Raw genomic sequence first — 26,217 nt, 5'->3', positions numbered from 1 at the left:
CTCAAGACAAAAGAAAAGGGAGGGAAAGGGGTTTGCTCCTTTTACCGTTGGAGGTGTTTTCTGCCCCTGGCTTGTTTTACTCTTACTCCGGGTGGGTTGTTTTCTCTTAAATAGCTAACTTCGTCAGGCAGGGGGGAACCCTTTATTGGGGGTGGCCCAAAATTGCCCAAAGAGCCGGGTTACTTTTCCCCGCTTTACCCGGCGTCCAAGGTTGGGATTTGCGGGGGGGAGACGGGTCCCACCACATGGGGAAAGGGGCCCCTCTTTTTTAGGAAAATTCCCGCTCCGGCGTAAAATGGGGGGAAAAAATTTGGGCTATTAAAAAACCCAGGGGGAATTTTTTTTTGAATAGTTTTAATTTCCCCAAACCCGGTTTTTTTTCCCCCCCCCCTTTCAACTGGGTTTTTGGAAAAATTAAACCCAGGGGTGTGGAAGGAGGGGGAAAGGTTTTTTGGACCCCCCCCCCCCACAAAGCAAAAAACTTTTTTTAAAATTGGGCCGGGGGGGGGGGGAGTGGGGTGGGTGTGGGTTAATGGTTTTATGTGTTTGGGGGGGGGGGGGGGGGGGGGGGGCCGGCACGGACAAACTCCAATGGCGAAGTGTACGCTGTTCAAAGTCACAGATCTTTCAACCAGCCATGCATTTTGGCACAGCGGTGTAGGAGTAATGGTCATCAATGCCTTAGATGTGTGTCATTGAGCATCACGGCCAAAGGAAGGCCTCAGAACACAGCATAGATATTCTACACGCAAGTCAATTCTACGTGTGATTATTGCACTTTTCTCACAGCGGGGTAGGAGTAATGGTCATCTAGTACACCAATGCCTTAGATGTGTGTCATTGAGCATCACGGCCAAATGAAAGGCCTCAGAACACAGCATAGATATTCTACACACAAGTCAATTCTACATGTGATTATTACACTTTTGATTCAGAAATGTCTGAGGTGCTATGGAAGAGCCTTCTTAGTTGATCGCACGCGTCCGAATAATAGCGATCTCGAATGACATTCACACCAAACGGGTTTTTGTCCCAGGCATGCGCTACTCCCTCGATCATTGTGTATCTTACGTATTTCCCCAGGGCCGTAAGTCGATCTTTAAATCTCTCTGCTTCGTCCCTTAGCTCATCCCATTCGCACGTGTACATAACTACGGTAGCGGGTAACCCTTCATGCAAAATGACATCGCTGGCTGCAGCTGGAGACAAATAAGGGTCACTCACGTCTACTGTTTTCGGGGGATAGAGGTAGCTAGCGTCAAATAGTCTAGTGAAGAAAGCAGGCAGTTCCTTGTCCGGGCGGATGTTGGTTTTGCGGCGCTCGATACGTGGACGAGTGAAATCTGTGCTGGGATACCATGCAATGATCCCTTTAATGATCGAGGAGAGTTCTGGCATGTCAGTTCTGCGACGGATCAATTCGACCTGTAAGCGGAGGAGACTTGTGAAAGCCAGATTCCCACCGGCGGAAAACCCGCTAACAGCCAACTTGGACGGATCCAGTTTCAACTCTTTGGCATTGAGAAGGAGCCACAATATTGCATCTGCGCCATCTTCCACTGCGGTCGGAAAAGGGGCCTCTGGCGCGCAGCGATAATCGACGCTGACGACAATACAGTTCAGATTCTGTACCACGGTGGTTGCCCACCGACTGTCGTCTGTAGCGCGGCCAATGGTGAAGCCACCACCATGGAAGTTAACTAGGACAGGGTATCTTGTAACATCGTCCGACCCATTGAATCGCAGATGGTAGTCATTGGGAGTGTAAAAGACCAGGTCGATGTAGCCCTCTAGGGGAGACAAGGTGGATTTGATTCTTCGGTTAAACGATGGGGATATGGGGCGGGGCAATGCGCGACGGTGGAAGAAGAAACCAATATCTGTTAGGAAGCGCCAGCACCATGCTTCCAGGTGCAGAACCCATCTAGGCCGTAACATGTGCAGGCTGTACACGTCCGCTCGGGCGGATTTCGTTAATAAAAGGTCTCGTGCAAAAGAGGCCTTCTTTGGCTGCGTCGATCTGAATGACGTAAGCGCATCCGTCATTGATGGATGACGCTTCGTAATGGATTCAGTTTTCCACACTGCACGTTTTTGCACCATGTCTTATAAATGTCAACAGCTCTCCTTCTCGCTCTCCTCACTTACTCCAATCCTGCCAACCTACTCAAACCATGCCAGATAGTCCGAAAGACGACAAAAATCACAACGGCGACGCTTCCCTTGATTCCCAAGAGCAACTTGTACCACGGTTTCACTCAAGCAAGCAAGCAAAAAGGAAGCTCAATATCCTGCTGACAAACGGCCGGTTCCCAGTGTCCCTTGACCTCGCCCGTCAACTCAAAGCCAGCGGCCATAAGGTCTACGTTGTGGACCCCATGAAGTACCATGTTTGCAAATTCTCGAGAGCCGTCAAGAAATCCTGGCATGTCCCTGCACCTCACGTCGACCCAGCAGGCTACGTCAAAGGCGTAAAGAAAGCGATTGTGGAGGCCAATATTGACCTTATCGTTCCTTTACACGAGGAGGTATTCCATGTGACACAGATCTGCAAGGGCAACCCAGAAATCATCGGTAAACTCTTTGCTCCGTCATTCGACATGCTTATTTGCCTACACAACAAATGGTACTTTCACAAAATTCTCCGTCGATTCAATCTCGATGCTCCAGAAACATGGTTATGTCGATCAGTGGAGGATGTACAGAATCTCGATCGTAGTTCTGACCTAGCATTGAAACCCGTCTTTGGCCGCGCCAAATCCAACCTCTACCATTTGAAGGCCAACCACCCACTCCCCGACAATATTCTCATAGGGCCCGATAATCACTACGTTGCTCAGGTCTGGATCTATGGAAAGCAATTTTGCACGTACTCTGTAGCGCGGGACGGCAAGATGCTCGCGCTTGCGATATATCCCGTACAGGACACCGTGGATGGATCATCTTGTGTTTACTTCAAATCCATCGATCATCCTGGTATTCGGTCGTATGTCGAGGTTCTCATACAGAAACTGGGATATACCGGACAAATTGCGCTAGACTTCATTGAGACAGATTCGCGGCTTGTTGCTATCGAATGTAATCCGCGCGCCACGTCTGGCATCCATCTCTTTAAGCAAAACGAGGGGCTTGTAAACGCGCTCACCAGTGCAGTGGATACCAGTTCTCCGTTGGAATCATTTTCATTTACGCTGGCCAAAATTGGAGCAAAACGCCAGCTATTTCCCGGCATGGTAATGTGGCAGCACGAAGGAGTGTCTCTGAAGCAGTATCTTCGCCATCTCGCAAAATTAACAACTACGCGGGATGTGATATTTTCGTGGCGCGATCCAATGCCGAGCCTCATGCAGCCGTTTTTGCTGACGAGTTATTATGAGATTTGCAGGGAGAGAAAGATGAAGCTTGGTGAAATGTTCCAGTGGGATCTGACGTGGGAGCCGAAGGGAGAAGAACTTCGACAAGTGGAAAGGGAGATGGAGGTGTGGGACGCGGAGGGTGGAGCCGCTCGCACTGGAGGATTGCAGGGGGATGGGAATCAAGCGATAAGCATGGATGGCGCGACACTCCCATAGGTGCTACATTGGGCAAGTAATACCAACGAAGTAGGACACGGTCGAAGGGTGGAAAACAGTTACTTAATGCCGGATCACATATATGTTGAAACTTAAAAAAATCTAGCGTGATATGAGCGAAAGTCAGCCGATCTTACCGTATTAGCGACATTGGAAATATTAATGTGGAGGTGATTGCAAATGGCACTAGGACCCATTATTATCCGGATTAATCCGGTTAATCATATCGCATAATCAGCACCCCCTCTATCACTCAGATTGGTGTGGCATGCTAATGTAACTTTTTTTTTAAACTGCGATGTGGCGCATGCCAAAGGTCTATAAAAGGGGGGCCTTCCCTCTTTCCTCTTTACCCATCCTCGACTCGCAAGCATCTGCCCAACATATCTCAGTCCATCATCATGAGAATGCCGCTCTGGTGTCGAGGACCTCGTCCGCCCGACAAATACAACATAACCCCTCGCAAACACTATTACTACTATACTGCTACGATCGCAGGTATGCATTATCTTTGTATTTTCCCACGCATATTCCGAGTCTAATTCTGGTTTAATTAGTATCTGAACATCCTCGGACGAAGAATTTCGGAATCAAAGGGCTTAGTAGGATTTCTCTCGTGGTGGTGGGCTTAGTTACCCGGTTAGAAACAACCGTAATGTATTGCATGTGCAATTGGGCCTAGTGGTAGTTAGTTAGTGGAATCGTGCTGCTTTGCACGTACCCCAGTTCAACCCAGGCTGGAACCTGTAGCGAGTTAGGATAGGGGTGGGACTCGTTTGCAGGATAGGTTATGAAGGGTTGGACAGGCTGGCTAATTGTAAATTAGAACCGGCTGTAGTGGGTTGGAGGGAGAATTTTGTCCCTAGTGACATTTTCTACCACCTGCACACTAATGTAGACCGTTCATTCTTCAGAAAAAAAAAAAAAATCGTCACCGCCAGCATCCAAACCTTATCACTAAGTGCTTTTCAATATAAATGGATGCATAAGTCACTGGATACAATGGATAGTAGCGTATATTGCCAAGGAGATCCCAGTACATTCGTCTCGCATCCAGCATCCAAAGGCGACAGCATGACACGGCTTATTTATGGGGGACGTTGAGTTTAGGATACCGTATGGCACTGTCAGTAGTGTATTGGCAAAAACAAATGTCAACGCCTCGTACACCAGGGGAATGAACCGGCGACAACCGGTTCGGAAAAGCTAGCTAACTACTACTTGGCAATTATACACGCAATACGCAACGGTTGGTTGTAACCGGATAATTGTCCACTACCACACGCGGTCCCTGCTAGGCTCTGGTCTGGAACTCTTGATAGCAGACTCTTGCATCCAGGAGCGAATCGACTGGGCAGTGTCACAAGCCAGAGAATCTTCAGTGACAAGTGCTTGGAGACTAAAAAAACTGCATGTCAGTGACAGAATGACAGAATGAAAAGAAATGCTGTTGGTATATACCAACCAAGCTCAACAAATGTGGCAGCATAATAGCAGCTTTGTCAACCTATCCAATTGGTTGCAGCTGGTTCTGATCACTGTTGTCAGGTGGATGAGGTCCTCGGCACCAGAGCAGAATTCTCATGATGGACTTGAGAGAGTGCTTGAGCATTGGGCAGATGCTTGCATCGAGGGATAAAGAAACAAGATGGGGGGAAGGGGACTGTTGGAATTAATTGATCGATTTCATCGAGATTGTCATGGGACAGTAACTTGAATAACTAGGCGAGCTATTAACCTATCGACAAGAGCAAAACGGTTCTAGAAAGCCCTGCAAGCTTGTCAAAACACTTTCTTAGGTAGTTGTCTTAGTGTAGAGGTGACAGAAACTGGCACTAGCTACTACACCAGGGATAAACCGGCGACAACCGGTCCGGAAAAGCTAACTAACTACTTGTAGGCAGTTATACACGCAATACGTAACGGTTGGTTCTAACCGGATAATTGCCCACCACCACACGGTCCCTACTGGGCCTTGATCCGGAGCATTCAAGCCAGACTCTTGCATCCAGGAGCGAATCGACTGGGCAGCGTCACAAGCCAGAGGATGTTCAGTGACAAGGCTTGGAGACTAAAAAGACTGCATGTCAGCGAGATGAATGACAGAATGAAAAGAAATGCCATTGGGTACATACCAACCAAGCTCAACTAATGTGGCAGCATAATAGTTCTTTCGCCAGCCCTTGTATTGTATCTGAATAGAATGTCATTTTCAGCCCATGGACTTCAAAAGTGACGTAGTCATCATATTCTCATCTGCCCTTTCATTTGTTGACTTGTTCGATAGTCTTTGCCAGTGGACTTGTTTGGGGCGCGATAAACACATCTGATTTGTCGGCGCTATACAGTACTAATGATCCAACACGTGTTTTAAAGACAGAATATTTGTTCAAGTGGTGACTGTTGGAATTAGCTGATTGATTTCATCGGAAATGTCATGGGATGGTAAATTGAAAAAGTTAGCGAATTATTAACATATTGACAAGACCAAAGTGGTTCTAGAAAGCCCTGAATCCGCGCTACAAGCTTGTCAGAACACACGTCGTTCGGTTGGTGTCGCCTTTCCTTATACCAATTGATGGCTTCAGGATCTATTTCGTCTGCATCTTTTGTCTAAAATAATCTCGCTAGTCGTGGAAATGGATGGCTTTTTGGGGATGTGATTAAGTGAAAATCAAAAAATCATGTACAAAGTGACATAATGATGAGGCATCATCTTCTACTCCTACTATGTATTCTACAATAACTCTCTATGAGGATTGCTTTTCATCTGTTACTTCTATTCAAGAGATCATTGAATTCTTGATAGCACGGCGTATTGTCCGCAACCACCCGCCCTTTGCCTTGCTCCTCTTCACAAACTCGAACTCGTCGTCTATTTTGTGAGTTGGGAAGGCTAAGGAGAGATCTTCAGCCAACGCAGCTGCATCTAGAATCCGGTCAGCCAACTGCTTGATGAATCCGGGTGTTTGAGGGATCTGATGTCCGCTGTCATGCGTGACCACATGTCGTAGCTCTGGTTCGTAGCGACATTCGACTTTCATGCTTTTTCGGAACAGGTAGTCCTTGGAGCTAATAACGTGGACGGAGGGAAGGCGCAGGTATCCTCCTTCAAAAGGACGTCGAAGCCATGATGAGGCACCAGGAGAAGAAACCTTCACGGTACATGCACTGATCAAGACACTGAAATTCCATTTTCGGGCAATGCGTCCTTGTGTGCTCAGACGATCTACCAGCTCCACAATGCTGGCTCCTTCCGAGAATCCTAAAATTCCGTCAAATTGCCCTCCGATCGCGTCCATCTTGTTTATGAGGTGGTTCACGGCCGCCATGGCGCTGCGTTCGCCGACATCATATGAGGAAGCTGGCAGCCAGCGGAAGTAGGGGCCATCAAAGTACTTTGAAATATCTGGAGGGAAAAAGAGAGACAGAGTCAGTAGGTAGCCATTGACCTTTTTTGGTGTTCCCACACTTACAGGACGTGTACTGTTTCCGTGGTCCATCGACAAAGTAGAACTGGACTTGGTCTTGCAGTTTCTGTTGAAGGGCTTGCAATTGAAGGGATAAGATTTTCCCACTCGTTTCCGAGCCATGCAAGCACAAGACACGCAGTTTCTTTGCGCCGGGCGACGCTCTGGTTAGAACGTTTGGTTCGGGTTTCTTATGAGGCTGTTCTAATTGCGTCGTGTAGCTGGACGGGATTGCTGTCACCGATGATGAGATCTTTTTTGGAGTTGATCTCGAGGGACCGCTGTTCAACAGCTGAGTTGCTGCCTTCGCTCCAATCGAGTCAGGTGCGAGTGCTGCCAGTGTGGGTTTCTGGTACACGTCCGCGAGAGTCAATTTGATACCCTGCTGACCGGCTGCTAGTATCATCCGAACCGCAGACATTGAGTTACCGCCCAACTCAAAGAAGGAAGTTTCAGGCCTAATGCGATCCATGTCGACCTTGAGTATCGTCGACCAGATTTGCGCGAGCAGCTGCTGTCGAAAATCTCTCAACGTGTTCGTCATGACGGAATCAAACGTGCTGGATTGCTGGTTCTTGAGTTCCTCGCGCAAGCGTCTCACGTCGGCTTTGCCGTTAAACGTGCGTGGGAATTCATCGATAGCAACAAATTTCCCCGGAATCATGTACGGTGGAAGGAACTTTTCTATGCTCTTCTTGAGACCGTCCAAGTTCACTGTGGACGGGCTAACGAATGCAATCAGAACACTTTCGTGGACAATTGCAGCGGCCAGGCCAACGTCCGGCGTTCGTAGAAGTGCCGAGGTGACTTCGTTGAGCTCCACCCGGTAGCCTCCAAGTTTGATTTGATCGTCCACTCTACCGGCAAACTCGAGTTCCCCATTCGCAAGTCTTCGCACCATGTCTCCGGTAGCATACATCCTCCCTCCGGTCTTGCTGAAGGGATCCCGCAAGAACTTGCATGCCGTAAGTTCCGGGTTGTTGATGTAGCCCAGTGACACTCCGATGCCTCCAACGTGTATCTGTCCCTTCCCGCCCACTGGTACGTGTCTCAGCTTCTTGTCAAGCACGTAATAAGAATTATTGGCGAAAGGTTTGCCAATACCGATATGAATCCCGGGTTTCAAAGGTGGTGTGCAGGAGGTGGTAACGGAAGTCTCGGTCTAAAAGATATTTGAAAAGCGGTCCAGGTGAGACCACGATACGGTTTACTGGATGATCTCCCAAAAAACCTACCGCCCCATAGTCGACGTAGAAATTGACGTGATTACCCCACTTCTTCACAAGCGAGTCCGGACAAGCTTCTCCAATAGCCAGGACCACCTTGAGGTTGGGAAACTCGCTTGGCTCCATCTGCATGATTCCCGTTGGAGTCAAGTTTATGCACTCCACGTTTCTGAGAGTCTTGAAGATGTCTTCCTCGCGAAGTACCAATGTGGCCCCCGTGAACCATGTTCCGTACAGTTCTTGCAGTGCGCCGTCGAATGAAATTCCCAGCATTTGTGCAACTTTAACTCCGGGCTTGCAATGGCACGTGAATGGGTGGTGCAGGATGTTATTGACAATTCCCTTATGAGGCACCATGACTCCTTTGGGTGTTCCAGTTGTTCCCGACCTAATGATGGGAATATGAAAGCTACTTATTGGCGAGTTCAGCGACTTCGGAGATAGCCATTCATGTACTCACGTAAAAATACAGTACGCAATGGTATTTCCAGTACTAAGGTCGTCTGGTTTCTCATCCATTTCATTCTGGGATGCCAAATCTTCAATCAAATGGCATGACGTCGTTGCATCCAGCGACGGAACAATGTCATAAGCGTCCCTCGTAGTCAACACGATCCTGGTCGAGACCGTCTGCAAAATATACTTGATGCGATCCGTGGGGAAGTCGGCGCTGATAGGCACACACACTCCGCCAGCCTTCAAGGTTGCAAGCAGTGCCACTGCCATCTCAATGGATCTGTGCACTACTATTGCCACGTAGATGCCTGGTTGGACTCCAAATGCGCGCAACCGACAGGCCACAGCATTCGCTTTCTTGTCCAGCTCTCGGTACTTTAGGTTGCGATCGCCGTGCTGTATGGCGATCCGCTGGGAATGAGAAACAGCCGCCAGTTCAAAGCCGTGGTGGATACAATCGTACGGCAATGGCGCGACTGGACCCCGCAGAATCAGGTTCTCCTCACCCTCGCACTGGTTGAGCGTGGCAATTCGGTCGTCTGGACTAGAGGTTACCACGTCGAGCAGCTTCGCGTAGTCTCCCAACATCTTTTCCACTAATTGCGCTTCAAAAAATTTGCCATCGTACTGTATGGATATCAATGTCGGAGTTTTAGGGCTGCCCCTGGCATCGACATTGAAGGTAAACGCAAAGTGAGCGGTGGTAGTACTGTCTAGATCCAGCTCCGTTCCACGAGCTATAATATTATGCTCGCTTTGAGGCCCACTCGAGGTAGTGAAGTCGAACATGAGCTGTAAGGTCGATGGTGAAATCCCTTTTGAGGTCATGACCGTCTCGAATGGAATGTCGCTGTTTTCAAGGACTCGGTTAATGTTCACCCTTGTTTTCTTCAAAACATCCTTAAACGAGTCGTGTTCCTCAAGCTGGGCGCGGACCACGACTGTATTGATGAAGCAGCCGACAGATGTAAAGCTTTCTCGAACATTGCTACGGAGGCTCACAGGTGTCACGACGCCAAAATCGTACTGCCCAGTTTGTCTGGCAAGGATTACGTTTAGTAAGAGTTACATGAAATCCGCGATAGCGTATAACATACCTGGCAATAAGAGTCTGGAAAAGGGAAAGATATGCAGTGAAAGGAGAGACCGCTGCGTTTGAGCAGAGCTCCAGGAATCGCTTTGTGGCTGCCTGGTCCAAAGGCACCTCTTCACTCCAAACAGCAGTTCCCCTGCCGCCATCCGGCAGACGTTGACTCTCCGACAGATCAATGGTGGGTATCTCACATGATATGAAGCAAAGCGAGACTGGGTGTTCCAGAGCTCTCTGTTGTTCGCCTCAAGAAGCTGGCGATGCCTCAAAGTAAGAGGTACAAATTGCATGGCGGGCTCCAGGCTCACCGATCGGCCTGCTACCAAATGGTGGTAAATCAAAGTCACCTCATCGAGCAAAAGGTTGAGCCCCCATTCGTCCACGGCAATGTGATGAATGTTGAGATAGACACCGGTTGCTTGGCCTAGTTTGAACACTCTGAACCTGATTGGAGCTTCAGTCGATAAGTCAAACAGAATCAGGTTGTCCGCTCGGCATTGAGATTTCATTTCCTCAACGGCATCCGCAGATTGAGCCAGGTCAACGATCTCAAAGTTAAGAGGCAGATTCCTCCTGATGACCTGCACTAGTTCCGAAAAATCAGAATTTAGCTTGTAAGTCGTCCGCATGATGGTGTGTCTCCGGCAGGCAGCCTCCATCGCTTTGACGAGGAGCTCGCAATCCAACAGGGATTCCACGACAACCAGCTTGGCCAAGTGATAGGCATTGTCGCCGTGGGCTATCTGCGCTGCCCACATGCGCTCTTGGGTGTAGGATGCTGGATATTGTTTCTCCTGGGCAATCGTAGCAGATTCTTCGGATACAGTGTCAGAGCGTGGATGTCGCTTCCTGCTGATAAGTGCAGCGAGTGAGCGGACCGAGGGGTTTGCTGACACCTCCGAAATCGTCAAGTCCATGTTAAACTCCTTCCTGACTCGCGAAATAAGTCGCATGATGGCATATGATTCTAATCCATTGGCAATTAAATTGTCTTCCGCCTCAATCACGTCATACTTGAGTAAGTCAGCTATCGTTCGGAGTAGGGAAATCTCCAAAGCTGATTGTTTGTCGTTGTGACCGGACTCTCTTTTGCGGGAAATCAAATTACAAAGAGAGCCTACGGAGGAACACTTCTGAATTTCGGACACCGTCAATTCCACTTGGTAGGTCTTTCGTATACGTAGCATCAGGCGCATCATGCCGTAAGAATCCAAACCGACCGCGGACAAGTCATCGTCTGGGTCGATGTCCGCACTGTTCACGATCTGAGCCACAAGCCCCAGCAATTCGTGCTCGTAGTCCTTGGATTCTCTTTTTCTATCACTCTGTGCTTGCGCTGGCTTTTGTTCAAGGAACCTCCATGACCGGAGTTTGCCGCGGTCGATCTTGCCAGCCTTGCTCAGAGGGAAATCTGCCATCGGTATCAATTTTCGCGGTACCATGTACGGTGGGAGTTTCTTCCTCAAGAGAGATCGGATAGCTTCCAGGTCTTGATCCTTTGATCCGTCCGTTATCTGGGCAACAGTTCCGCTAACATCTTTGAATGTAACGTAGCCGATAAGAGAGGCATTGTCTCCGGTTTGCAAGACAACACATGCATTTCGAACGCAGCGGACCTCCAAGATTGCGTGCTCGATTTCACCTAGCTCCGTCCGTCGACCGTTTATTTTCACCTGATTGTCGATGCGACCAAAATATTCAAACTGCCCATTGGCGTGCAATCTGACACGGTCACCTAAGGCGCGGAAGTGTGACGATCAACTTAAACTTAAATCCGCAGGAGACCTTCCAAGGGGCCCGTTGCTTACCTGTCAGATACATGCGTGTTCTGGGCACAAAAGGATTGTCGATGAATTTCTCCCTGGTGAGATCTGCCCGGTTGAGGTAGCCCCTCGCCAAATGACCTCCTCCTACCGCTAACTGGCCACTGACGCCAATGGGCACTAGATTCATCCTTTCATCGACGACTAGGCATAAGCTGGAACCGACAGCCCCTCCGATAATGGTAGGAAACGTGGACGGATCCGGCCGACAAATAGTTGTAACTGCCGTTTCCGTGGGACCTACACTGGAATTAGCAAAATTATTTAGAGGTGTCAAATGTGCAGTCCGCACTCACCATACGCATTAAGAAGCCTGTCGAGATATGGGAACCACGTCGCCACAATCGTCTGCGTGATAGGCTCGCCTGCTGAGCAAAGAACTTTCAGAGATGGAACTTCTTCCGGAGAGAGCAGGGATATCACGGTGGGTGTGAGAGTGAGAGCGTTCGCAGAAAGGTTTCGAACTACTGCTGCTAAATTGCCGTGCATCTCCGCGGCAGGTGCAACACAAACGGTGCCCCCTCTTGCAAGCGTGCAGAAAATATCCAGGATGGAGAGGTCGAAGGTATACGTTGAAAAGTTGAGGGCGCGAGTACTTTCAGTCGTTCCAAGCTCGTCTGCGCAAAGGTCGATAAACTTAACAGCAGCCCGATGCTCCACCATGACACCTTTTGGTGTTCCCGTGGTCCCCGAGGTAAAGAGAATATATGCCAACAAGCCCGATGTTACGTGCAGTGCTTCAACCGGCGAGGTTGGCATTTTCGAAACAATGTCCTCTACGTCCACTTCGATAGCTCTGTGTCCTGCGCGGCGGAAGTCAGCCGAGTATTTGGTGGTTGTGACAACAAATGGTGCCTTCGCCGCGCGAATGATCAGATCTTGTTTCTCGGCTACGGCTGCAGGCTCTATTGGTACCCAGCAACACCCAGCTTTAGTAACTCCCAACATCCACCACACGGCGTCGAAGCATTTGTCGAGGCATAACACTATAGGTGTTTCAAGGGGAACGCCTTCGGATCGCAGGAACCGCGCAATTGAATTGGCCTGAAAATGGGATTTGTCAGTGAGTTCGGAGGAAAAGCAACCGGACGCAGCTCGAACGGTCATCTACCTTCGCATCTAGTTCCGCATACGTCACACTTCTGCCATCAAGATGCTCCAGGGCGATTGAATGAGGGGTCTTAATGCACTGCCTTTCAAACAAGCCATGAAACGTTTCGGTCTCATCGCAGGTGTTGCACACATACTCGTTTCTGATGAGTAAGTTCTCTTCCTCTTTTGGGACCATCCGCAGTGAGCCGATGGCCGTCGAAGGTTTCCTCGTAATGGACAGCAACAATTCTTGGAAGTGTCCCGCGAGTGCTCGGATGTACCTGGAGTCATACAAGTGCCCGTTACACTCAATTCTAATTGAGACTTGATTTTCTCCGCGACCTTCTACGAGAGAGAGAGCTACATCGTAATATCCCCTTCGCTCGGTATTAATAGGCAGCTGCTCCGCGTCTTGGAAGATGTTCTGCTGATCCGCGACGTATTTGTTGTCGGTAACGTAGGCAAACATAACCTGGAACTCCGACAACATTAGCCGTGCTTCCTTTCCGTACACTTCGCTGATGACTCTTTCGAAGGGTACATCCATGTTAGCCAGATGCTCGTTCACAACTTGCATGTTTTGTCGGAGGTAGTTGACAAACGGGAGGTCAGGTTCAAGTCTCGTGCTGATCGCAAGCGTGTTCAGGAAGCAGCCCATCACGTCCGCGTAAATCGCTGCTCGATTTGTGACAGGTGTCAAAATGGCGAAATCCGTCGATTGACAATAGCGGTAAACAAGAATTTGGAAAAGGGACAGCCAGCCTACGTAAGGGGATGCATTTTGGCTTTTGCAGACGGCTAGAAACGCCTCCACGACTACGGGGTCCAGGAAAAGCTCTTCGTTATTCGCTGCTGACTTATCATCTATCTTGTTGCTCTGCAACGACGGAAATTTTGCGGGGACCACGTCCTTGAGTGCATTTCCCCAGAAGTCCAATTGCTGGCTTTCAACCTCCGACAGGTGGCGTCGTTGCCCTAATGTAAAATCGACGTACTCCAACGAGGCATGACCGATACCAACGTCCGCTTTCTGTTGTATGAGTATCGCGTACGTGTGGGAGAGCTCGTTCAGTAAAAGAGCGAAGGTCCACTCATCTGCAATGATATGATGAACATTGAGGTAAACAGCGTAATCATTACTGCCCAACTCGAAGATCATGAATCTAACGGCGGGTTTATCGCTGAGGTTGAAAAGTGTGGCATTGTCCTCTGCGCATAGCTTTCGAAGCGCTGCAAGAGGATCGCCCTCCGCGGTCAGGTCAAGCGACTTGAATTCATAGTCAATCTTCTTATTTACAATTTGCATCACATTGTCCCCATCGAATTCAAACGTGGTTCGGAGAATCGCATTTTGCTGGCACACTAGGTGCATTGATTTGATCAGAAGATCCGGCTTTAGCGGTTGGCGAACTCGCATTAGCTCTGGGATATGGTAGGTGCTGTCATTCCAAATTTGCTGCGCTAGCCACATTCGCTCTTGAGTAAATGAGGCGGGGAAACGGCCATGACCTATGTCCGCTAGCATCGAGCGCTCTTCGGTTGTTGTTTGTGAGTTCGCTTCTGCGTTCGTGTCACCCCCTCCTCGACCCCCGTACTTGTCTATGTAAACCGCGAGTTGCCGGATAGTTGCATTTGGTACAAGATCAGTTATCGTCAAACCTGATGAAGGAAATGAGGTCCTCAGTGTTCCCACAAATCGAATCATCGACAGCGAGTTTAGACCAACTGTCCACCAGACGTCATCTACACCGAAGTGTTCATTCCCAACCAGCTTTTTCACGATGTTAAAAATCTCCTGCTCAGTGTCGCTTTGCGGGTTTTCCAACTCGGCAGTCTCTCTGTTAGAGCGAACCACTGTGAGCTGCTTAAGCTTCTTTTTGTCAATCTTACCATTCTTGTTGAGGGGCAACCGCGTCATTGGGACCCACATGGATGGGACCATGTAATAGGGCAGCGCAGACCGAGCGAGAGTAATCAAACCGCCAGTGACTGATTGCACGAAGTCGTTTGACGGGAGGAAAGTGCATTTGTGGTTTTCATCTCGATACCTGTGCAGGTCGTAGAAGCACACAAGGCTTTTGTCATTTTCTCCAGCAAGGGTCATCACGACTGCCGCAAGATATTTGACTTCTTGTGCTCTTAACAGAACGTTTTCAATTTCGCCAAGCTCGATCCGTAATCCATGCAGCTTCACTTGATCATCTTGTCGTCCTAAGATAATAAGCTGGCCGTCGTACCAGTAGCGCCCAAGATCGCCGCTTCGGTATATCAATCCCAACTGGGGATGGTTAATCCATGCCTTGGAAGTCAATTCTGGGTGACCCAGATATCCTCGTCCCAGCTGCGGACCTGCTAAACAAATCTCCCCCACGCACCCAATAGGTACAGGCTTGAGTTTGTCGTCGAGAAGGTACTGAGCAACTTCTCGATAAGGATACCCAATCAAATGAATGTTCTTTTCGTCGCTATAATGCCGGTGGGAGTGACTGAGACAGCAGGTTTCCGTCGGTCCGTAACCATTACCAAGATGAACCAATCCTCCCCAGCGTTCAACAAGCTCCTGCATCATAGGCTCCCCACCAATATCCATAGCCCGCATGGTAGGGACCCGCCGTGGATCAAGCAGGGCAAGTACAGACGGTGTAGCAGCCAGGAAAGTCACCTTCATTTCGGCGATGACGCCATCCAAGTCGGTTGTAAGGTCTTCCCTGGAGGCCATACAGATCGTGCCACCTAGGGGACAGCATTGACTGAGTGATCCGAACCTTTTGCGGAACGATAACTGTCTTCCTTACCTGTCCTCAACGTTGCAAAAAAATCCATAACACAGTCGTCGAACGTGAAAGTGGCATAGTTCAAGCGGCGGTCGCTTTCACCATGAGAGTACCGCTCGCAAAAACCGCCGCTTGCGGATACAATTGCACGATGGGGGATCATGACTCCTTTCGGGTCGCCGGTGGAGCCGCTGGTATAGATTATGTACGCAAGGTTGCTTGACGAGAGCGAGGGAACGCTGAAGTTCTCGACAGGTGTGCCTGGATCGTCAGACAAAACATGTTCCACCGCCATGACGTTTGCCTCCAGAGTAGCTTGCAGGATGGACACAAGGTTCGATGTTGTCACCACTAATGTGCTCTTCGTCTGCTCGATGATGAAGTTGATCCTCTTCGCTGGAATATCGGGATCGAGCGGAACGTAAGCGCCACCAGCCTTGAGCACTCCAAGGACCGCGATGACCATTTCAATGCATCGTCCAACACATATGGGCACAAGGACCTCTGGACCAACGCCAATTTCTTGCAAGTGACGTGCGAGGAGGTTGCTGCGACAGTTCAACTCGGCATACGTCAAAGTTGGGCCGTTCAGAAACTCTACGGCATTTTTATGCGGTGTTCGCGCGACCTGACGTTCAACAAGTTGATGAATGCACAGATCCGCGTCAACCTCTACGATCTGCCGACCCCATTGGGTACGCTGAAATTCCATTTCTTCCAGGCTGCTCAACTGGATGTCCCGGAGCGCGGCGTTAGGGCGTTGAACCAGATCTTTGATGCCGTGACAGACGTGAGCCATGATCCATTTGAGCTCTCCTTCAGTAATAATCTCCTCATCAAAATCAACCACCACCATCCATCCTGAGTCGGTTTTCTTAAGCTCAAGGCAGAGTCCACTGTCCATGCCCATCTCGGCTCTGAGAAATTTGAGACCAGATGCGTCCATGTCTTTTACAGCTTCGGGTTGATTTTGAATCACCAGCATGGTCGTAAACAGCCCGCTCAAGCCAGACAAGCCAGGCCCGCAATTCAGCACGTCCATCAGACTGCAATGTTCATATTGCATCATGTCAAGGTGGTGCTTCTGTAGCACCTGCAAGAAGTTCGTAGCAGTCATGCTTTTGTCCAAAACGACTCGGACCGGGACGCATGTAATGCATGGGCCGTTGATATACTCAATATCGTCTACCGGAACACTGCGTCCTGAACTAACGCAGGCGAACGACACATCATTCGTGTTGGCATGGGAAGCAAGAACAAGGGCCCACGTTGCACGGAAAATAGTTGAGATCGTAACGCCAAGCTCCCTGGCATGTTTGCCCAAATCCACATTAACGGCACAGGTCAAGTTCCCGGTACTCTTCGCTTGGTAGGTGGATGACGGCGACCGCGGGAAGGTCATTCCCGCAAAGTCCTTCAACTGTTGTCTCCAGAATTCGGCAGCCTTCTCCCTGTCTTGCTGGACCAAATATTGAACGAATCCCTTATAGGCCGGCCGCAATGTTAACGCTTCACCGCGACAGGCAGCTTCTAGGTCGTCCAATATCATGTTCGTCGACCATCCATCGTATAGCGCGTGGTGAATGGTCCAGATGAACTTGACGTTTGCGGAAGGGGCACGAACCAGAGCAAAGCGCATGAAGGGCGAGCCGAGCTTCACTCCTTTCTCCAGATCTTGGGACAAAATCTTCTCTAGCTCTTCTCCCTCTGTTATTTGATGCTCGGTCCACGACGAGAGGTCATCGCGCATTACAACTTGCAGGCATTGAAGGTCGCTCGAGGTTGTCTGAGGGACGACAAAAAGCGTCCTTAAAATCGGGTTGGAACGGATCACCTCGCGCCAGGCTTTCTTGAAACGATCGATATTCGGTGTCTTCTCAAACTCGTAGACTATCTGTGAGAGATAAGAGGCTCTCTCACCCGTTATTGTCGCAGCCACTAGGCTTCGCTGCATGGGAGTGCACGGATAGATGTCCTCAATATCCTCAAGTTTGATATCTAGGGCGGGAAGGTCCCTCGAACTGATTTCCATCAGTTGGGGAAGGGTCAACATGCTGAACGCAGCCACATTAGGTTGCTGCTTGACAGTCAAGACCGGAGCCGGGGGACTGGTTTTCTCAAGGAATTTCGCAAGACATGCGATGGTTGGGTTGGCGAAAAACTATGTTCACAAAGGTGAGAAATGAGGTGTTACCAAAATCAACGGATCTTTAACGAACCACATACATCTGATGACGTTATGGAGAGACCTTTCGCACGGGCATTATTGACGAACTTGATGAGCGCTAGAGAATCGCCTCCTAGATTGAAGAAAGAATCATTCGTTCCTATATCTGAGGGTTCAAGACCCAAGGTCAAAGTCCACATGTCATGCAGATCCTTTTCCAGTTGGCTCGCCGGAGGGTGTTTTCTGGTGCTGGCACCGCGCGTGAGGGTATTGATTGCCACAAGATCAACAGCCGAAAAGATCGTTTGGAGGGCCCGACGATCCAGCTTGAAATTAGCGTTCAGCGGAAGCGCTGAGATACGCCATAAATGTTAGCGACGTTCATTAAAAAACAATGCCTGCAGCATGAAATATAGTTCTCACCATCAAGGGGAATCCAGTGCCGCGGTGTCATGTATGAGGGCAACTTGGCAGCGATAGCCTTTTCAAGAGCCTCAACCGCTAGTCGGACGGAGCTACTTTTCTGTCCAACAACAATGAATGCTACAAGCAGCTGTTTGCCTCTAAACTTCACCGGCTGAGTCACGGCGGATTCAACGACGTCCTCTCTTGCGATGACATTGTCAATCGCTTCTAGGTCAATTCGTAAACCGTTGACTTTGACTTGATTTCCTCTGCGTCTCACGAATTCCAGAGTCCCGTCAGGTCGGAAGCGCGCAATGTCGCCGGTGCGATACAGACGTCCACCCTTCTTGTAAGGGTTGGATACAAATGCCTCTTTGTCCAAATCAGTCCCGTTTAGGTATCCTCTGCACACTTGGGTTCCACCGATGTAAACCTCGCCTTCAACCCCAACAGGCACCGGGCTGAGGTCATCCTTCAAGATGTAAGTGGCTACATCTCCAATGCTTGCGCCAATATGTAATGGAGAATCATTCGGTTGAACCACCTTCATGTGAGAGTGTATCGTGGTTTCTGAAGATGATGCGGTGAGTAGGATTGATATCATATCAGAATGCTGCGAAGGGAGACGTACCTGTTGGTCCATAACCATTGATCAAACGGACTCGCGAAGCCCACCGTTGCACCAGCACTTCTGTTAACATTTCTCCCGCGGTGACCAATGTCTTCAGTTCAGGCACCGACGCGGGATCAACCGTATCCGCAAGCGACGGGACAAGCTCGACATGGTCAATACGTGCTTCCCTTATTACCTGACTCAAATCGCTTTGAATATCGTTTTCCGATGCAAGCACAACCGTTCCACCTGATATAAGAGGCAGGAATATATCCGTCACAGAAAGGTCGAAGGTGTACGGAGACACGTTTAGAACCCGAGAGTGTGGGCCGACATTCCACAGGGTGTGCGCACGGAGGGAGTTGACGACGCTGGCGTGTTCCAGCATTACCCCTTTTGGTTCGCCCGTGGATCCTGAGGTGAAAAGAACATATGCCAGATTGTCCTCAGATAGCCCAGGAGTGACCACAGGTGTCGCCGGATAGTTTGCAAGCTCAGTCTTAAACTCATCAACCAAAACGCATTTGGGCTTGGAGTCAGTCGAATCGGCAAGGAAGAGGCCGGAAAGCTTTTCGGTTGTAACGACTACAGCAGCATTTGTTGCTTTGAGAATGTCTCGAATACGTTCAGGGGATATCTTTTCGCTAATCGGCACGTAGGCCCCACCGGCGGCCAGAATAGCCAAGAGACCAACGAGCATATCAAAAGACCTCGACATGCACACTGGCACCATCATGTCAGGCCGCACACCCATCTGTTGCAAATAATGACCCAGGCGATTCGCGTTTTCCATGAGCTGCCGGTAGGTCAGTTTTCCACCACGATAGAGCTCGGCCGCTATTGTGTCGGGGTGGTTATCCGCTCGCCACTGCACTAACTCGTGTAGCAAGACGCCCTGGACGGGAGCATCGCGGCCCTGCGCCCAAGACTGGAGTATGCCGTGCTCTTGAGCGCTTACTAGGGGAATGGACTCGACAGGCCGATCCGGGAAATTAATCATATACGAAAGGACGTCCGCGAGATGGTGCAAGAGTAGGTCAATTTCAATTTGGGAAATAACTTTCTGGTCGTATCGGAACACGAACTTCAAGCCGTCGGCGGATATAGTGACCTCGACGGACAAAGAGATGTCTGAGATCATAGTGGTGCTTTCTGTTTCCAGTGAAATAGTCTCGGTGCACTGTCTGTTAGACCAATCCGCAACGTTCTGTGAATGTATTAGTATATCCCTTGCCATCACCTGCCAAATACAGTCCAATAAAGTAAACACGTACCTGCAGAGCTACTAAAGTGTTGAACAGTTTGCTCGAGTCCATTCCCACCGCTTCAGACACTACCGACTTTGGTGTCGACTCAAATTCCATAATGTCTGAAGATGCTCTCTGTAGTCCCTTCAAAAAGTCAATGATGGTGGTCCCATGAGAAATCGTGGCCCTGAATGGCACTGTGTTCAAACACGGCCCACAAATCCGCTCGATTCCGTCCAACGGAGCAGAGCGCCCGGAAAAGACAGTGCCAAAAACCACGTCCTTCTTTCCGGAACGAGCGCTAAGAGCTATGCTCCAAGCTGCGTTGACCAGTACAGACGCAGCTATGCCCTTAGCGCGAGCAAAGTTACCAAGCTCGAGCAAGATGTTTGCTTCAAAATGCCTCGTCGCCCGACATGCGACGTTGGGGAGTGATCTACGAATGGAATTTGAGAAGAAAGCGGACAATAGTCCATGAGAGCAGCAGAAGCTCCCTGACCTTGGAAACTCCACACGCTTCGTTCCCCGGAGATACTCCGTCCAGAATAATTTGGCTCTCGACCAATCTTCCTCCATCATGTACTTGGTGAAGTTTGCGAATGAAGTGTAAGGTGCTGGAATGCCGCCATGATATCGTATACGGAGGTCATCAACCACCATGTTCAAGGACCACTGATCAATGATAGAATGGTGGACGGTCACAATTAACCTAGATGGCTCCCCAGGTTTGGATAAAAGACAGGCCCGCACGAACGGGTCGCCGGAAGGGAAACCACGGGCTTCGTCTGATTTTAAATACTCTTTCAGGGTCGCTTCCATACCTTCTTCTCCGCAAACGATGTTCTTCCACTCAGATCGGTCGCTTTTCAACAGTACCTGGACTGCATTAGTATCTCCATGCAAGTCCGCGGTCCAACCGCAGGTCGTCCGGAGCATATCATTGGCATGGATGATCTCCCTCCAGGCACTTTCGAACCGGGCGGAATCCAATGAGCCATGAATCTTGTACACCGTTTGCCAGGTGTATTGGGAACTGTCTAGCTTTGTGGCCGCCACAATGGCAGACTGCAACGGGACACAGGGCATTGCATCCTAATGCGGCAAACAGGATTAACTACTGAGAGCCAAGTGGTCCACACCAAAGCGCTGAGGGCAGACCTACCTTTATATCATCCATATCAATCGGGTGGTCCTCGAGGAAATTTTGAAGAAAAGCACGTCCCTCAGCCTCCCCCATGCCGAGCAATTCAAATGGGCGGAGTGGAGCTTCATTGACCACCGTCGAGTCGGCGATCGAAATGTCCGCTGAAGAGCTGGGGACATGGGTAACATCGACGAAAACGTCGAGAAACATCAGCCACTTGGCAGCGAAAGCACTCACAGTCTCTTCTCTAAAGTCGGCCGCACTGTACAAGAAACGGGTTTCTAGGATGCCGTTCTGCTGGATGGTTTCTATACTGAATCGATATCGGTTCATTTCGCAGTCGTCGTAGTCATCTTCCCCATTGGCATATTCTTCTCCGGCCAGTCTAAGCAGGCTAGCCTTGTCTTCCAGTTGAGAGAACGCCCCGTAATAGTTGTATATGATTTCGGAAGTAGGGTGTGTGGTAACGAACGTCTTTGCTGAAGGCTTGTTGGACAGGTACCTCATAGCTCCGTAAGGAAGACCTTTGAGCGGGAGGCCTCGAATCGTTTTCTTTATGGTATCTACAAATGGCATGTGTCCTTCTTGATCCATTGCAACGTTACGAGCGCGCAGGCAGACTGGAAATGTGGTTGTAAACCATCCCAGAGTTCGTGAGGTGTCCAGAGCGTCATCCCAAGGCTCGCGTCCGTGCCCTTCCAGATCGACAGCAAACACGTCGCGGTCGAACTGCTGGCCGTACGCAAGAGCTAATGCCGCCACGAGAATCTCCAATACAGTGCATTGGTAGAAAGGCAAGGCCTGAGAGAAGATCTTCTCCACCGTCGTCGCCGGGACCTCGACAGTAAGGCGGTGCATCGTGCTCGCGCGGTTCTTCTGCGTCGGATTGCCCGCAAAATCGGAAGGTATTGGCGGCTGGGTGGGGAAGGTATTGGGCCATGACTCGGGGTCGAGGGTTTGCGCGTACTCGGCTTGCTTGAGAGCCCAAGTCTGAAATGAAGTCGTCTTGGGGGGCAGCCCATCCACACCGGTATAAAGGTTTTGGAAGTCTTCGAGCAAGATGCGCCAGGACACCAGATCCATGACCAAATGATGGACGGTTATGACGAGCCGCTGCTGGCCATCCGTCATATCGATCAATCCAGCGGCGATGATAGGCCCGTCTGCCAAATTCAGCGTTCGCTGAATCGCATAAACCCTCTCTAGCATTTCAGTTCTGTTCGCCGCGGTAGAAGACATGGTCTCGACCGGGGCATGGTCTTGGAGGTTGAGAATACGTTGCTCCATTGTACCTGCCTCCCGGTCCAGAGTGAACCGCGCCCGAAGCATATCGTGGTGAGCGACAAGAGCGTTCATCGTCTGGGTAACCGTTTCTGGAAGCAATCTTTGATTGGGAATGAGGAGGAAGGTTTGATTGTAATGATCGGGATTCACCGGCTTCCATTCCAAAAACCAGTGCTGAATTGGAGTCAGCTCCACCCTGCCCTCCACAGGGCCCGTCTCCATCATTGCTTTTGCCGCTTGGTTTGCCGGAGAGAGTAGAGGAAGCGAAGCCAGCTCTTTCAAGACATGCTTATCGAAAATCACAGTCGGGGAGATGTACAACCCATACACTCTTCGCAGACGGGCTGACACCAATATAGCTGAGATAGAATCACCACCGATGGCTAAAAATGACGTTTCAGAGGTGATTCCCTCAACGGGAATCTTCAGAACCGTCGCCCAGATGTAAGCGACTGTGGTCTCCTGAGGCGAGAGACGCACGGAAGCTGCGGAACGGTTGACGAAACGGGGCGTAGAAGCTGGGAGAGCCGCATCTCGACCGGTGGCTTCACTGCGTAGCATGGCCGCAAGCATCCGACGGTCCACCTTGCGGTTCTCAGTCATTGGCAGCACCTCAAGGGCAATAAGCTTGGACGGGACCATGTAGTACGGCAGCATCTGAACGAACGCGAGCACCTCTGAGTACTCCAAGAACAACAGTCAGACAGTAAGGCAGAGAGCTTTTACCTTTTTCATTTCGCTCCGCAGCATGTCAACGTTCAACGTATGCGGCGAAATGAATCCAACCAGCTGTCTGGACTCAAACAAGACGACCACATTGCTGACGGACGGTAACTTCCCTAGGATTGTTTCCACTTCCCCCAATTCCACCCGAAAACCGTTGATTTTGACCTGATGATCCGCACGGCCAATTACTTCCAATTCTCCTCTGTTGGTCCATCTGCCCAAATCGCCCGTATTGTACATCTTGCTTCCGTCCTTGGCGAAAGGGTCAAGTTTGAACTTTTGGGCAGTCAGGTCAGGAAGATTTCTATAACCCCTCCCGACCCCAGTGCCGCCGATCCAGATAAGACCCGGAACTGTTACGGAATCGGAGCAGGATTCAGTTAAAAATTGAAGTTACAGAAATTGGCATGGAGACTCTTTTCACCTCCGATTGGAACAGGTCGCATCCGGTCATCAAGGATGTAGCAGGTGTCGCCAGGAATGACGCGGCCGACAGTTATGGGTTTCCCCGGAATATTGATACCAATATGGGTTGCGTGGGTTTCGGCCGGGCCATAACCGTTTAGCAAGATGACTCTATCGCCCCACGCCTTTGTGAGCCCTGCGTTGCTGGGCTCGCCAGAAACAATTATTTTCTTGATGTTTGGATATTGGTCCGGGCTTACGATGGAAAGAGCGGACGGGGTGATAAGAATTGTATCGATCCGATACAACGCTTGCTCGAAATCTTCTCCAAGATCGTCGGGGCGCACAACCAGAGTGCCTCCTCTGCAGTGCGTTGCAAAAATCTCCCAGCCGAGGTTGTCGAAACCAATTGAGCTGAACTGCATCATTCTCGTTCCGTCAGTGTTCCCAAGACCACCCGCTCCATGAAGGATGAGGTTATACATGACTCTATGTGGAATCTCGACGCCCTGTTGTTTACGGTTTTCATTAAGTTGGGGATGAGCAATGTGCTGATGCGCCAACTAGAATCGGCCACTACCTTTGGTCGGCCTGTTGTTCCAGAAGTATAGGCCACGTATAGTAGGTCTTCGCTGTTGTTTATTAAGGTTGGGTTTTCCACGTCGATGGGTCCATTCCCGAAATCCTGTACTTTCAACACAGGAATGTTCATGTCAGACGGCATGGAAGCACGTATTTGATTGTCGTCAGCCAATGTTGTGACTAAAGCCACGCAGCCTGCATCTTGCAGCATGTACTGCGCCCGTGCAGGGGGAAAGCTAGCATCGATCGGGACGTAAGCCCCAGAGGACTGCAACGAAAAAGGTGAGAAGAACACAAAGGTTAACGGGTGATCAAATCACGACGCTTGAGACAGCTCCATTGGAAGTAGGCTTACCTTGATAATTGCCCAAAAACCAACAATCATTTCAATCGATCGGGTTACGAGCAGACCCACGGGTGCTCCAAGTTTGATGCCTTTTTGGCGGAGATCGTGAGCCATGCGATTCGAGTGTGCATTTAGCTCCCCGTAAGTGATGCTACGGTGGTAGTGCTCGACAGCATTCATTTCAGAGTGTTGCTTAACCTACGGAGAAAAGAAAAGTGCATTCGCCAAGTTGAGGTGCATCCATCACACTCAAGAAGCTCTCACTTGATAGAGATTACCTTCTTTTCGAATGGAATCTGCATGCACCACTTGTCTAGCGCAGCCAAGTCATTTTCAAACACCTCCTGCCGGTTGTCGTTGAAGTCGTGAAGAATCACTCTCGACTCTTCCGGTGTCAAGATGTTTATGTCCGCTACACGAGGGTCGCCTTCTCCGACCAGACCCTGCAATGCTTGGGAGAAATGTCCAGCAAGCGCTTTCATCGCGCGATACTCGAAGACGGACCCGGCAAAGAGTATTTCGACTTGAATGGGTGCATCAGCTATTGGCTTTCCGAAGCAAACAATCAGAGGGAGTTCGTTCGTGAGTTGAGCTAGCACCCGAGAATCCCAGAATCCAATCGCAAGTCGAAATAAGGGCTCGCCGGACGAAACTCCAGCCGCCTCGCGAATTGCATCAAGCGACGTAAGGCCGGTGTTCGCGGAGGAGACCGCCTCGTGTATAGAACGGACCAATCTGCTCGCTTGTAGATCATGAGCAGACAGTACCGCGTGCACAGGTCGCGGACAGAATGGTCCATCAAGCCTTTCTTGGTCCTCGATGTCCGCTCCAAATGTTACATCTTCGGAACTCAAGTACCGCGAATGAACAATGGCCCAAGCAGCGTACAAGACCGCCCGGATTCCGCAACAATGAGTGTGGGACAATCTCCCCGCTTGTTGTACCAGCTGCGTTGGCAGTTCGAAAGTGATGGAGTCTGGTTTGTCTTCCCGCACCGCATCAGCCTCTGGTGGAGGCAAGGGGAAAGCAGCTGGGGCAGGCATACCCGCAAAACTCTTGAGATAGTCAAGTTGCTCGTGTGTATCAGAAAGGAGTGACATTGTTTTGTCACGATATATAGTTGATAGATGGCACTCGTGGGAGGAAAGTATGGTAGACTAGGAGAGGCTCCAGAAGTTGATGAATTCTAATAGAACTCAGGTTTAATAACAGGAGCGCTAGGGTTGCTGTCCCTAGTCTGGAGTTTATCTGATCCGCAGCAGTGTACCAAGTGGAGCCTATATTGCATGACCAAGACTGATGTAGACCAGCCATCCCAGCGGTGGGCGCTCGGACAAGCCTGAAAGTATGAAAACTCGCCATGAGCGGAGTTTTGAGGAATCTGCTGCCGATAAAATGATGCGTAGGTGCACACATGTAGGCAAACATGGAGTGGAGGTGCGGACCTATCACAGACCACCAGATGCTTGACCCTGCGTTTGCCGGCACCTTCCCCGAAAGGTGCCTTGTTTGCAACGGAAAGATGTGCCATAAATGCCCCGCTGGTGATGGACCTACTCTGCACGCGGTGTTTTCCGCGGTGGGTAAGACGATGGCTGTGCAACCAACAAAAAAGAGCAAAACGCATTCTGATCAGCGATCCGCGGCCTCATCTTGTCACCGTCGCGGAGCATTTTGGGAGGTCTTGCGGAACGTCCATCGGAAGGCGTTGTTGTCGGAGTCGTGGCTATCAAAACAAAAATCGCTGCCATACCGTTGGCAATTGTCACCCGCGGTCAACGCAAACAAACGACGG

General features: G+C 50.1%; 3 protein-coding genes across 3 annotated transcripts; 1 reads left to right on the top strand and 2 right to left on the bottom strand.

Moving 5' to 3' along the window:
- Positions 1-803: 803 nt before the first annotated feature.
- Positions 804-2,103, bottom strand: SPPG_03070 (uncharacterized protein; the record flags this gene model as incomplete). The annotated part of the gene is made up of 1 exon (XM_016751355.1): positions 804-2,103. One exon carries the CDS (start codon positions 2,101-2,103, stop codon positions 919-921), a length of 1,185 nt encoding a protein of 394 aa, XP_016609295.1. The 3' UTR covers positions 804-918.
- Positions 2,091-3,811, top strand: SPPG_03069 (uncharacterized protein). The gene has a single exon (XM_016751354.1). The coding sequence runs from the start codon at positions 2,175-2,177 to the stop codon at positions 3,570-3,572; it is 1,398 nt and encodes a 465-aa protein (XP_016609294.1). The 5' UTR covers positions 2,091-2,174; the 3' UTR covers positions 3,573-3,811.
- Positions 3,812-6,213: 2,402 nt separating this feature from the next.
- On the bottom strand, positions 6,214-25,522 carry SPPG_03068 (amino acid adenylation domain-containing protein; the record flags this gene model as incomplete). The annotated part of the gene is made up of 20 exons (XM_016751353.1): positions 6,214-6,981; positions 7,049-8,204; positions 8,278-8,656; positions 8,729-9,763; positions 9,822-10,048; positions 10,123-11,549; positions 11,623-11,877; positions 11,934-12,681; positions 12,749-15,462; positions 15,525-17,664; positions 17,730-18,022; positions 18,094-18,645; positions 18,707-19,895; positions 19,963-21,027; positions 21,098-23,020; positions 23,090-23,442; positions 23,514-24,003; positions 24,075-24,344; positions 24,432-24,620; positions 24,701-25,522. 20 exons carry the CDS (start codon positions 25,520-25,522, stop codon positions 6,356-6,358), a joined length of 17,853 nt encoding a protein of 5,950 aa, XP_016609293.1. The 3' UTR covers positions 6,214-6,355.
- Between the last annotated feature and the right edge of the window lie 695 nt (positions 25,523-26,217).

This window comes from Spizellomyces punctatus (genome assembly GCF_000182565.1).
Source record: "Spizellomyces punctatus DAOM BR117 chromosome Unknown supercont1.5, whole genome shotgun sequence".
In the NCBI taxonomy this organism is placed as follows: Eukaryota; Fungi; Chytridiomycota; class Chytridiomycetes; order Spizellomycetales; family Spizellomycetaceae; genus Spizellomyces; species Spizellomyces punctatus.
This window is presented reverse-complemented; position numbering and strand designations above follow the sequence as displayed.